The 13,044-nt window shown below is 40.3% G+C and overlaps 1 protein-coding gene across 5 annotated transcripts in view; it reads left to right on the top strand.

Moving 5' to 3' along the window:
• Positions 1-13,044, top strand: part of MTOR (mechanistic target of rapamycin kinase) — a 67,502-nt gene that overhangs the window by 45,734 nt on the left and 8,724 nt on the right. For all 5 annotated transcript variants that reach the window (XM_075172480.1, XM_075172482.1, XM_075172484.1 and 2 more), the window contains 13 exons: positions 578-703; positions 1,361-1,492; positions 5,006-5,121; positions 6,446-6,563; positions 7,351-7,557; positions 8,184-8,284; positions 8,539-8,635; positions 9,304-9,402; positions 10,000-10,122; positions 10,737-10,919; positions 11,574-11,708; positions 11,994-12,168; positions 12,401-12,536. In XM_075172480.1, the coding sequence (XP_075028581.1) occupies positions 578-703; positions 1,361-1,492; positions 5,006-5,121; positions 6,446-6,563; positions 7,351-7,557; positions 8,184-8,284; positions 8,539-8,635; positions 9,304-9,402; positions 10,000-10,122; positions 10,737-10,919; positions 11,574-11,708; positions 11,994-12,168; positions 12,401-12,536 (1,748 nt within the window). The remainder of the gene's footprint in view (positions 1-577; positions 704-1,360; positions 1,493-5,005; positions 5,122-6,445; positions 6,564-7,350; positions 7,558-8,183; positions 8,285-8,538; positions 8,636-9,303; positions 9,403-9,999; positions 10,123-10,736; positions 10,920-11,573; positions 11,709-11,993; positions 12,169-12,400; positions 12,537-13,044) is intronic.

The following is a 13,044-nucleotide window of genomic DNA, read 5'->3' as shown; positions in this document are numbered from 1 at the left end:
TCTCCCTTCAGACGGACAAGAACCAGAAAATGCTTGCACAAGCAGCATAGTAGTTGGAACTGCAGTTTCTGGCAGAATATCAGTTCAGTCATGCCAGCCTCTAAAAGCAACACATGCAAGGAGAAGAAAAAGGGCAATAATAAAAATATCTTTGCAACCATTTGGTCTTGTACCATCTCCATATTGAAATTTGTCACTGTTTAAACCAAAAATAGGCTTTCAAACTAGGTTGAGAAGGGTTATAAAACTCTGGACTCGTTTTGGAATTGCACAAAGAGCTTTCCTGATTTTTGGATGGATTTCTGCTTTAGAAGCTTTTCTCCCTTTTCCATTAGAGGATATCATTAGACTGCAAACACTGAGCTGGCTGCAGAGAATGAGAGTCAAGGACTTAACCTTCTTCACACATTGCAGTATTAAAGAAATAGCCAGCTAGTTTGTGATGTCGGCTTGCTGTGAATTATGGGTACTGAAGTCTCTCCATCTTGGGAAAAGTCCCTTCAGATTCTGAATTAAGGCCCTGTGGAGTAGATTGGAGATAAAACACTAACAAGTTCTCTCTTTCTTTTTCTCTCAGGGCTGTCAACGAATTGTGGAAGACTGGCAAAGAATATTGATGGTCCGATCTCTTGTTGTGAATCCTCATGAGGACATGAGAACTTGGCTCAAGTATGCCAGCTTGTGTGGCAAGAGTGGGAGGCTGGTGAGCATTATCAAGCTCTACCCTTTACAGCAGGTTTTTAGATGCTTGGCTTTGTCATGCTGCTTCAACCTTGAGCATTTCCAAATACTTTCATTGCCCAAGTGGGATGGGCTCTCCTCTGAGGAGGAGGCTGGTCAGAAATTGTTGAAATGCTAAAATTATAACCAGTGTAGAATTCATGCTTGTAGCCAATATTATTTTTGTGGAACAGGTATTATACCTGAGAGCCTCAGAGCCAATTTTTTGTTGCACGCTATACCTGAAAGTCCTTATGCAGCACTGGTAATTATTAATAATAGCTCTCTCCGCTAAAGCACTCTTTATCAAACCTAGAATGTGATGTTCTTATTGTTGAACATTATAATCCTATTTCAACATTCACCACAAGATTTATTCCCAAAAATAGTTGAAACTGAGACTTCACACTCTCTACTGGCTTCTGAAATGAGAATCTAATGCTCTGATCCCAATGAAGACATATGATTTATCATGCGGTATTCTTATGAGTCCAGGGAGTGGTAATAAGGTTGCTATGTCTGTGTTTTACCTGGAGGGTCAGAGGTATTTTTTAGTGGCGGGCAATTCTGTGGTCAATATGAGATGGCGGTAAGAATGAGCTTATTTTAACCTGCTTTTTCTCTTTGCAACTTTCTCCAGGCTTTGGCCCATAAGACACTTGTCCTGCTCTTGGGAGTAGATCCATCTCGACAGCTGGATCATCCGCTGCCAACAGTACATCCCCAAGTGACTTATGCATACATGAAACACATGTGGAAGAGCGCCCGTAAGGTACAAAAGAACATAGTACTCTCTGCGTTTCATTGCTTGGGTTTTGTGCGGTGGCGTGCATGTTAGCTCTTCATAATCCCCACAGAACAAAGTCAAGGCTGAAGGTTTTATTTTTGCTCACCTAAAAAAGAGTAACTAATCCCTTTCCTTATTGTTATTCAGAAGATAAGCTTTTGAAATTTTCCTTTTAAAACTCTGTAGTGAGAGAAGGCCTAGCCTTAATTTTATTTCCTACGTGGAAAGATTATTTTTGCTAAACCAGTATCGGGTACCCAAGGGATGCAGCAAAGATTAATGGTCAATAGTAGCTCTTCTGTCTTCACCGGAATTTTACTGTGTAGGCTTGGTACTTGACTTTTCGTCCATTGTTCTGATTGCCAGGTCTCCACACTATACCTATCGTCAGGGTTACATGCTGAAAGAGTAAGGTTTTTTATTACCAGTTTTAGAAAAATATCCTGAACAGTTTGTACTTAGTTGCTGACCAGAACTGACTTTTATGAAGGACATTATTGAAAATTTCTAACTGAAAGACAGCTGAAAAGTACATAGGGTTTTGTCATGGGAACAATTTGACTCCAAAGAGCCTAGGGTGAATGTTTTTGACATTGCAACACAGGGAGAATTTACATAATCAAATCCAATAAGCTCCAGACTGGATAACTTATCTTTTTTTTAATATACATTAAAGCCTCCGTTTATTCTCCATTTATTGCCACATCTTTTTTATTTTTCCTGTCTTTGGGATTGCCAGCACTGGAGCAGAGCCATTCCTATGGGAACATTGCCATGACCTGACTATTCTTTATTTGAATTTAAAAAACAGAAGGAGCTGATGATGAGGCCCTGTTCTATTGGCTTTGTAAACCAGTGTAATGGTCTCTTACTTTCTTCAGTAAATGACCCAAGAAGTATATGGGTCTTCTCTGCCTGCCTCTCTGAGTGAAACTGGACTTTTCTGTCTTTGACCTGTGATAAAGAAATAGGCAAGATGCAAGAAACTGGTGCAGTTGTAGAAAGAATGAAAGCAGGCACAAAGGTTAAGGGGATGGGGCAAGAGAATGTATCTAAAATAAACTGATGCAAGAATATGTAGAGCCCATGGAGAAGGGAAAAAAAAAGATTAGAAAAGCAGCAAAGATGAGAAGGAGGAACAGATGTGGTTAGAATCACCTCCTCTTGCTCGTTGAATGATTTCCTATTTAAATACAGTACATAAGGTCTGTGCTTAGGGGCTTTTTTTTTTTAATCTTCTTTCTAACACATTAAAACTGGGTGTTGTTTACAGTGCTGAGGGAGAAATACTTTACCCAAGGTAGCACTAATCCTAGACCTGCATGCAAGTCTCGACCCTTTCTCTGAGCACTCTTCTGCTGGAAGGGCTGACTCAATGATTCAGTCCTTTGTGGCACTTGGAAAGGAGATGCTTATTTTTGAAATTCATGGTTAAACATGCAGCTCTGTGGCAGAAGAAGCTATGTTAGGGTACAATAAGTTTGCAGTCTGGAGTGAGACTTAAGTGTTTGTTTATACCAAACACTGAAAGTGTTTAGGGAATTCTCCTGGTACCAGGAGCATTACATGGTTGGGTGTATCCTTATGTCCTATTTGAGTGACCGTCATTAACTAAATAGTTATACCTGGTGATGTGTGTAGACCAGAGTTTTATATAACTGTGTGTGTTCACTCGATTTGGTATCCTAAGTAATAAGCTACTGAGGTAAGCTGGTATGATAGAAAATGACCATTTTCTCTAGCTGAGGAGTTTAAGGTTGCCTGGTTGACCTAAAATGTTTTCCTTACTGCCATTTTGGCACTTGCCAGATCCAGCAGGAAAAAAACTGGCATCTAGATGGAAACCAGCTGCATAGCACTTGGAGAGCTGCACAACAATCTTTTCTTAAACAGATAAAAAGATGGATAAATAAACCCTACTGCATTTCTTCTAACGAGGACCTTTGCCAGCAGCTGTATTCTACAGATGTATACCGTAACAAGGCTGCATACAAACTTAGGAGTTCAGTTGTTAAAGAAGACATATTGCTTTCAGTCTTAAGTGCTCTGCCTGTCAGTTTATGGTGATCAGTTTTCATTATTAATGGAAACTGAAGAGCAGATTGTCAGCTGTGTCTAGATATGAGAGGGGCACATAACTGTTCAGCAATATCTTTTTGTCTATTTTTCACAAATGTCTGGCATAACAGCATAACTATTTTATTTCCCCCCCTGCCCCTTTCTAACCAAGTATCTAGGTTCAAGCTGTGGAATGCTCCCTGTTAATGTTAATAGTGTGATACTTTCTTTTATTTCACCCTGGGCTAATACCCTTTTTCCTGACAATTGACCTGTGCACGCTGACATTTGAATGGGATAGAGGAGGAATTTCAGCTCAGGTGATTCTTGTCTCACTCTAAAGTAGCTCATTCCTGTAGATGGAACAGAAGTAAATTGGATCTTAATAGCATATTCTGCAGTTTCTGACCTGAAAGGACCTTGCAGATTGCAAGAGCTTTACTCTAATTGTTTCCAGTGAAGCGTGCATACTTTTTTTCTTAAATCTTTAATTTCAGGTTTTCTTACCCTGTAATTCTTTCCAAGGAATTTCAAAAAGAATCTTCCCTCAAAATTTGGTAGTGCAAGTTGCTTTAGCACTACTGCCTTATGTAATCTGCTGGCAAAGGAGCAATGTACATTTGTACTTCTTAAACAACCTGAGGAGAGATCTAGACTTTAATTTATTGAAACAACTCAAAGCTTATGTCCCATGGTATGTTCTGTAAGCCTAGCCAAAGCTGAGGGGTTAGGAGGGAAGATCAGGAAGCTGCAAGTTTTCCTTCAGGCATTATTTTCTCAAATTGTTGTTGTTTTTTTTTTTTTTCAGGCCGTAGCATATTATAGGCAGGCTTCTCTGGATTTGTGATCCTGTCTATTATGATAGTGACCTAGTCAGATACAGTTTGTAAGCTATGAACATTTGCTTGATTGTTGGAATTGCTGGGCTGTCTTCCATGTGCATGCCCAATTGCAAATGAGACATCTCTTTATCATTACTAGAATCTCACTCTGCGTGAGCAGTAACAGGACATTCTCCGCTGCTGGAGTTTTCTTCTCATACAGGTGACCTGGCCACTTTGCCAGAGTTGAGTTCTTGCACATCAGAACATAATGTTGGCTTATGTTATGGTCAGTCATGCATTTCACTGTATGTATGACATAACAGTACATGTGTGAAGGTGTGCCTAGCATTGGAAGGATGCAATTATTTGTTCCTCAGTGTAGCAATTCAGTGGCCAAATTTGAGACATCAAGAATCTCTAACCTCTTCATTTATTTGGTGCTACATATGTGGAGTATAAACTGATTTTAGAGGGATGTAAATGGCTAAAAAGCTTTGAAAGAAAACAAAACTGTATTTTTTGCTTTCAGTGAAAATTTATTTCCACACTGTCTTCCTCTCTTGTGAAGTTGTATTTAACCCCTGTGGTCCTTACTGCAACCATCATCCAATTACAGATTGATGCGTTCCAGCACATGCAGCACTTCGTGCAGACAATGCAGCAGCAGGCACAGCATGCTATTGCAACTGAGGACCAGCAGCACAAGCAGGAACTCCACAAGCTCATGGCACGGTCAGCACCTGGTCCTTGGACACCCTTTAGCTATATAGTGAAACTGATGTCTTTCCTGAGGTTGCAGGGTCCATGCAGATGACACGTTTCAGATAAGGCCCATGCTTTGATTAAAAGGAACAGGGGATTTCTCATTTAGCTGGTAGAGACCTGTTTGGTATTACGTTCTTACCTATCATATAATTTTCAGTAGATGTTGCTGTGACACATCAGTGTAAACAAGCGTGTATTTGTCGCTGGCGGCTGGTTGTATTTTTCCAGCACTGTGGCTCGCTGGCAGAAGACAGAGCTCTCAGCATGGCTATTTCTTTGGTTTTCAGGAGATCCAGTCAGTACGAAAGAAACACTTCCACGTGCCTGGCACATCTGTGCTTGGCAGCATGTGCCCTTAATACAACAGCAGTGCTTTGGGCAATAGGTGTCCAGCACATGATGGCCTCTTAAAATGTTGTTGCATTAAAACCACATCTTATAATTTCCATTTTCCTCTGGGGATCTGGAGGTGCCAGATCTGTTGTTTCCAATTTTAAGAAGAAATTGCATAGTGCTTACTATTGAAGGTTTGCTTTTTTTTTAAAGGGAGGCATGCACTTAATTTGCTTTTATGAGAATGGGAACTTGATAACACCATTGTCTTATTTTTTTCAGGGTGACTGTCATGGAAGACAAATTAGTAATGAGTTGCATACAGTATTTTTCTTGCACAATGCTTTCTGGAAAACTCAAAATATAGAAAGGACAGCTGTGTAACTGTGGTATTTAAAGCCTGCTGAGGGAGCAAAGTATTAAGCTTTGCACAAACTTTCACAGCCCCACCCTGCTGCAATAAAAATACGTTGTTTTTCCTTTTCTTCAGGCGGGCATGACTTAATGGGGTTCTGGCTTGGGGGAAGAGTAGTTGCTCTGTGTTTCCACTGTTTGTCGCAGTGTTCTCTCCAGAAGGCTAGTTCGTATGTTGATAAGTATAGCTAGGCAGCCCATATGCTGTGTGCATTTTAGCAATATTGATGAAGTCTTTTGATGCTACTGTTAGCTACTTCTTACGTTTATTTTATAACTGATAGAAATGAGGAACAAAGTTTGACCCTTGCCTTTCCCCCTAAAAATTAAACCATTAACTAGTTAGCTCCACACTTACAGTCAGGATGTAGGTGTTTTGAACCTTACGTGTTAACACATATACTCCCAGTCTGCAGAAGAGGCTTGCTGAGTGGGTTTACCATGTGAAATGTCCTTCAGACTTCAGATAAGAAGTCTGGCTCTTAATCCAGCAGGCTTCATTTTTATTCCAGGTTCTGAGTCAATAATCCCTTTGCTTAACCAGGTGTTTCCTGAAACTGGGCGAGTGGCAGCTGAACCTGCAAGGCATCAACGAGAGTACCATCCCCAAAGTCTTGCAATACTACAGTGCTGCAACAGAGCATGATCGCAACTGGTACAAGGTCAGTAAGGAAAAGGTTCCAGGCACCATTGCAGAGAGATCAGTAAATTTGGTCACATCCCATGCCACAGGAAAGGAAGGTGCTCATAGGAAGATCTCTTATAACTATATGCCTTGTTACTGTGAGTAGGATTAAAAAAAACAGAGAAAGCAGCCCAAGGTAACCATGAGATTCTTGTTTAGAATTTTATCTGGCTGGTAAAACTAGGCCACAATTCACTTTCTATTCTTGCGTTTGGGACTTTTTCTCCTGTCAGTTAGCAGTGAAGGAGGAAGGATAATCTAAATGGAAAAAGTTTAACTTGTTCTCACTCAGCATACTTGAACTAGGAAAGTAGCCTTGTTGCTAATTCTCTAAAGAGCCTTTGATTTCAGGGTTGTGAAATTTCAATTAATATTTGGTGCCAGATCTTCTCTGGGAAAGTAATCTCCTGCATTTCTTCCTGTTATACCTTCCCTAGACCTAACATTAATCTCCATTTTAAGTTTTGAAAAATTAAGGTGTATGTGAATGGAATGCGATTTAATTTTTGCTACAGAGCTCCTTTGCTTTAATATCCAACAGGGAGCTCCTGGCCAAGAACTCATCATAACGTTGTTTAAGATAATAAGCCAGTCAAAACTACAAGTAATTAGAGAAAGCAAAGCATTGTGTTGTCTGCAGGGTATTACTTACTACTGTTGTCTGTGGACTCAGGAAGGTTGGATTGTTATCTCTAATAATTAGAAAGTACAGGTTGCAGAAAGGGTTCATCTTCCTTCTGACTTTTGTTCTCTCTTGTTGGCAGGCCTGGCATGCCTGGGCAGTGATGAACTTTGAAGCAGTGCTTCACTACAAACATCAAAACCAGGCCAGAGATGAGAAGAAGAAACTACGTCATGCCAGTGGAGCCAGCATCACCAGTGCTAACACCGAGGGCAGCAATAGTGAGAGTGATGCAGAGAGCACAGAGAACAGTCCCATACCATCTCCAGTGCAGAAAAAAGTCACTGAGGTACCCTTCTTCCCTGTTTATATTGGGGGATTGGTACTTATTGCTTAGACACAGGAAAACTTTGTGGCAGGGAACAAGCTACTATGCGTACCTGGCTTGTGGAAGTTGTCTCTGTGTGTGTATATATATACGCGTGCTCATAGCTTACAGCAAAAGTGCGGAAGTTCAGGTTAACTCAGTCTTAAGGGAAGCGGACTAAATGCAACTGATTGTAAGTTAGTTGTGAGCTAAAGCAAAGGCATGGATGGCTATCATAGGTGATACAATGTCCATTAGCAAGTTCTGCTGCTTTAAGCCCTTCATGAAAGACTTGAGGAATCTCTTTTACTTACCAGTTATAGTAGGGTTGTAGTTTTTAGGGTGCTTTGCTGTCCATAGTTCTGCCAACAAAGTATAAAAACACTTCACAGTATGTTCCCTGCCAGGATGAAAGACCTATGTGTAGTCAAGCAGAACATAAATTCCAGGAGCAACATGTCCTGTGAGGAGTATGAGCAGAAGTCAACTACAATGTGGATTAGAACTATGTTTCCACATATTTCTCCCTCTTTCCACTTGCTAAGTTTAGGATTCATGTGGACTGATGCGCTTGTGTAGAACTAATGCAGCAATTTTCATTCCAAAAGGATTTATCCAAGACTCTCTTGATGTACACAGTCCCTGCTGTCCAGGGTTTTTTCCGATCCATATCTCTGTCTCGAGGAAACAACCTACAAGACACTCTAAGGTACATAATAAAGCACATAATAAATGAAATCCAGCTGATAAGGGCAGATGGTTTAAGATTAGGTAGAACCTACATCTGCTGTTTTGTTATGGTTAAACTAAGTGAATGCTTCAGTCCAAGCTAATTTATGTTAGGTGGATTAGCCCTTATCCTACTATCTCTAGGTTTTGGGGTGTGAAGGTATTTAACTGGAATGGTGTGGTTTGGCGTTTTTTTTTTGTTTCATTCCTAACAAATGTATTTCTCTTTTTAAGAGTCCTTACTCTGTGGTTTGACTATGGTCACTGGCCTGATGTGAATGAGGCTTTGGTAGAAGGAGTCAAGGCAATCCAAATAGACACTTGGCTGCAGGTAAGGCACACAAAGGGCTGAGACAAATCTCAGTTCTGGGGGGAGCTTGGGGATTTGTTACCTGATATCCATGATGATCCTTTGCTAAACAATTCTCTGTAGGTGAGTGGTGAGAACAGTGTACAGCACAATTTGTAACTGATTTAACAAGCATCTTGAACAGAGACGTGAGAAACATTCTTGCATGCATTTCTGTATTTATATGCACATTAGTCATAATTAGTCATTTCTCAAATGAATGAGAAGGAATGAAAATTTTAAAATTGAAGATGACATGCATTCAGTGGTGATCAAGTATAAACACCACTGTGCTGCTCTGATGTAATTCTGTCTGAATTCTGTCTGTCAGTCTATTTCAGGATTGCTTTGTAGAATGACTCTTGTAAATAAATAAAAAAAGGCTTTATTGAGCATTACACTTCAAGACACATCTTACTCTTTCCATAAGAGGATCCTGTAACAGTTTTGCGCAGAACACTTGTGATCTAACTGAGCTGTTCTGTGTTTCTGACACTGTTTGGAATTTCGTGTTACCCTCTGACCATCTCAAAAATGAGTGGTGGGCTTCTCTGTCTCCTTTAGAGACTGTGAGGTCTTTAGCAGAGGGCAGAACAGCTTGTGACCTCAATACATAAGGGGATGTTTATTTTACTTATCCTTACTACTAGGTTATCCCTCAGCTCATTGCAAGAATTGACACCCCTCGACCATTAGTAGGACGTCTCATTCATCAGCTCCTCACAGATATTGGACGGTACCATCCCCAGGTAAGCTTTGCCTTAAAGGAGGAATTTCCATAGACTGATAGCCAATTAAGACATTTTCTATGTTCCGTTTCACCTAGTCTAGATGCCTGCACTGGAAGTCACAGCAAGTGAGGATAGTGAGAATGGGGACTATTTCTGCTGCTGCTTCTCTCACCTCAGCACTGTTCACATAAAAATGGAAAGAAGAGGTGGATGAGCCATGCAGCAGAGGAAGTTCTCTCCATCTAATAGAATACTGGATAGTGCAAATCACCTTCTTAAATCTCATTAAGTGACTACTAAGAGGCTACCTCACAGACATTTTATCTGAATTTCTTCCTACAGTGTGGAAAATCACAAAATGCTAAAAACAATTTTCTGTTCTTCCAGTTTGATACAGGCTCTCAAAGTCATTCTGCTACTCAGTGAATTAAAGTCTTGTAAGCTTTTCAGGTTGGAAAACTTTGAATAGCAAATTCCTATCACCTTTTTCCAGAAGCAAGCTTGCTTTCTGTTGTCTAGCCCTAAGGCTGCCACTTATTAATGCTTTGCTAATCTTTCAATTTATGTAGCTCTTCTGTGTGGTTCTAAAATATTATTGGTTGATGTCGCTTGTAGGCTTTGATCTATCCTTTAACTGTGGCTTCTAAATCTACAACCACCGCTCGCCACAATGCTGCAAATAAGATCTTGAAAAACATGTGTGAGCACAGTAACACTCTGGTGCAGCAGGCAATGATGGTGAGTACTTAGTGTCCATAAAGTGTATTGTGTTTCAGGAATGGATGTACCACAGGTATTATAACACAGAATGACTATTCATTGTTAATTTTGTTCAAGTACAATACATTTGGGTTTTTGCATTTGGAAGAAGTTACAGTATTAGTATAATTTCAAGAGAATGCTTTAATTTAAAAAGGACCATAACGTTCAAACACTGAGTTCTTGTGTCTCCTTATGAATAAATTTAGAGAAGAAATAAATGAAGAATATTGTTCCATAAAGAGATATTTTTGCTTAATGAAGAGTGGAAACAAAACCTACCAAGCATAGCATGGAAAGTGTGATTTAATTCATTTGCTAAAGATTTTTATGAATAAAAAGTAGTGCTTTCAGGCCAAGCTACACAACTATAGAGAAAATTTCAAAAGCAACGAATAAGGTGAGAAAAGCCCGATCAGCTTCTTGCAGAAAACGGTGTAACAGAACTGTGGGAATTCTTGTGGCTCCCTCTAGCTGCCAGCAACAAATATTTCATAATCATTAGAGAAGAAAGTAGTTTTGCATTTGTAAGTCCGTATACAGTCATACTGTTTTTCTTTAGGTGTTTAATCTTTTTTACTGTCCTAAAACAGGTGAGTGAAGAGCTAATCCGTGTAGCCATCCTATGGCATGAGATGTGGCATGAAGGGTTGGAAGAAGCATCTCGTCTATACTTTGGAGAAAGGAATGTGAAGGGAATGTTTGAGGTGCTGGAACCACTGCATGCAATGATGGAGCGTGGGCCTCAGACGTTAAAAGAGACATCCTTCAATCAGGTATCAGCAAATGGCCAAGAGCATAACCTTCTGCATGCCCTCAAAAACAGGCAGGACAGCCACCTGCCCCAGACGTGTTACAAGGGCCTTTGCAATTTAACGCACAGAGTAAATCTCTTGGGACTCATTATGTTAGTTGCAGTCTTCATTATGGACATTTATCATCAGATCTGTATCACTTTTGGTGACTACAGTACTACAGGGGCCGTGGTAGTGCAGATTGCCCTGGAGTCTTATATCGGCTGGGTGTCTGATAGGGTCTGGAAAACATACAACTGCTCTGCAGTTAATTCTTCTAACTCCAGTCTGCTTTGCTTCACGGTAACCACTAGTAGAGATGACCTTTCTCAAGCCAGCAAAAGGAATCAATTTGAGTTTGTGAGCCTGCTGTTAAAGGGTGATTGTATTCATTCTGTGCCTCCTATCGTGAAGTCTATTTGTGAGCAACGTTGTCTAATAAACTCACTGCATGTCTTGGATCCAGGAATTTCTGGATCTTTAATTCCGATATGCTATAAAAATGTGAGATCAAGTATTTGTCATGCAATTTGAAAATAGACTGTGATGCTCTTTGTAAGTATTAAGTGGTCTCCACCTGTTCCATTATAGTCCGTAGAAACGTTTTTCTTCTGTTGTTTCTCACTTCCTCCCTAGGCCTATGGCAGAGATCTAATGGAAGCTCAGGAATGGTGCAGGAAGTACATGAAATCAGGAAATGTCAAAGACCTAACTCAGGCTTGGGATCTCTATTACCATGTGTTCCGGCGTATCTCAAAGCAGCTGCCTCAGGTGGGGGGAGAGGTACAGTTCTGTTGTGGGTCTTACAGTGCAAGTTGTCAATACCAGTCTTTGTTTCATGTTTTCGGTTATTCAAAATGTTCAAATTCAGTATTCTGGAAACACCTGCATATGATTTGCTGCAAGTTTGCTGCTTATGCAACACTTCCTGCAAGCATCTGAAGTATTGACAACTGACTAAACTGTTCTAGGTCCCTCGACAGCATGAACTCTTCAGATGTTTCAGTGAGATTTAACTGAAATGCTGGGGGGTTGTATTTCTTTTGGTTTTGGTAGCTCACTTCTTTGGAACTGCAGTACGTGTCACCAAAACTCTTAATGTGCCGGGACCTGGAATTGGCAGTGCCAGGAACGTACGATCCCAACCAGCCCATCATACGCATTCAGTCCATTGCACCCTCACTGCAGGTCATCACCTCCAAGCAGCGGCCCAGGAAGTTAACATTAATGGGTAAGAGAGAGCAGTTTTCACTTAACTATTCTAATGTTTAAACAGTCATTGCTTTTAGGTCAAACTGCATATTTACCAGGTAAAACCTCTCCAACATTTCCTTTCAGGTGAGGTATTTCTTAATGGTCTGGTCAGTCTGACTGCCACACTTTCCAGTTCTTGAGTGCACGTGTATTTATTCTTGTCTATTTGTTCAGCAAGAGTAAACTTTTGTGTATTAATTTTTTCGCAGGAAGCAATGGGCATGAGTTTGTGTTCCTTCTGAAAGGTCACGAAGACCTTCGCCAAGATGAAAGAGTGATGCAGCTTTTTGGGCTGGTCAACACTCTGCTAGCAAATGACCCAACTTCTCTTCGTAAAAACCTCAGGTATGTGTTGTGGATAGTCACTGAATGTGCTTATGCAGAAGTGACACCCTATGTAAGTGCAGTTTCCAAGAAACCCTTGGCACAACCAGCTGGTTTGTGAGGAAATGATGACTCTTGGAACTAAGTTAATTTAATTTTTTTAAAAAAAGAGAGAGAGAGAGAAAGCAAAAAACATTCAAGAATTCAAACTTGGAGGAAATGTATCCTGAGGGCATCATTTGTTTTACTTAATTGAAGTCTCATCTCGTAAATAGTTATGGTCTTTGAGGCAACCCCTATTTCAAGATAGCTTGAGTGCCTGAGAACAGGTTTTTTTGTCAAGGATTTTTTATTATAGTCACTAAATAGCTTGCTGAATAGTCACAGCCTGCAAGTCTGTACAGTGTCTTTCAAGCATGAACATATCAAATGTCATGTGCAAATAATAGATCATCGTGGGTGACATAACATGTACCTTCTGAAAGCAGTCTTTCAATGAAAACCACGTAAGCTTTGAGAATGTCTGTAG

Source organism: Calonectris borealis, chromosome 23 (assembly GCF_964195595.1).
Source record: "Calonectris borealis chromosome 23, bCalBor7.hap1.2, whole genome shotgun sequence".
Classification (NCBI taxonomy): Eukaryota; Metazoa; Chordata; class Aves; order Procellariiformes; family Procellariidae; genus Calonectris; species Calonectris borealis.
This window is presented reverse-complemented; position numbering and strand designations above follow the sequence as displayed.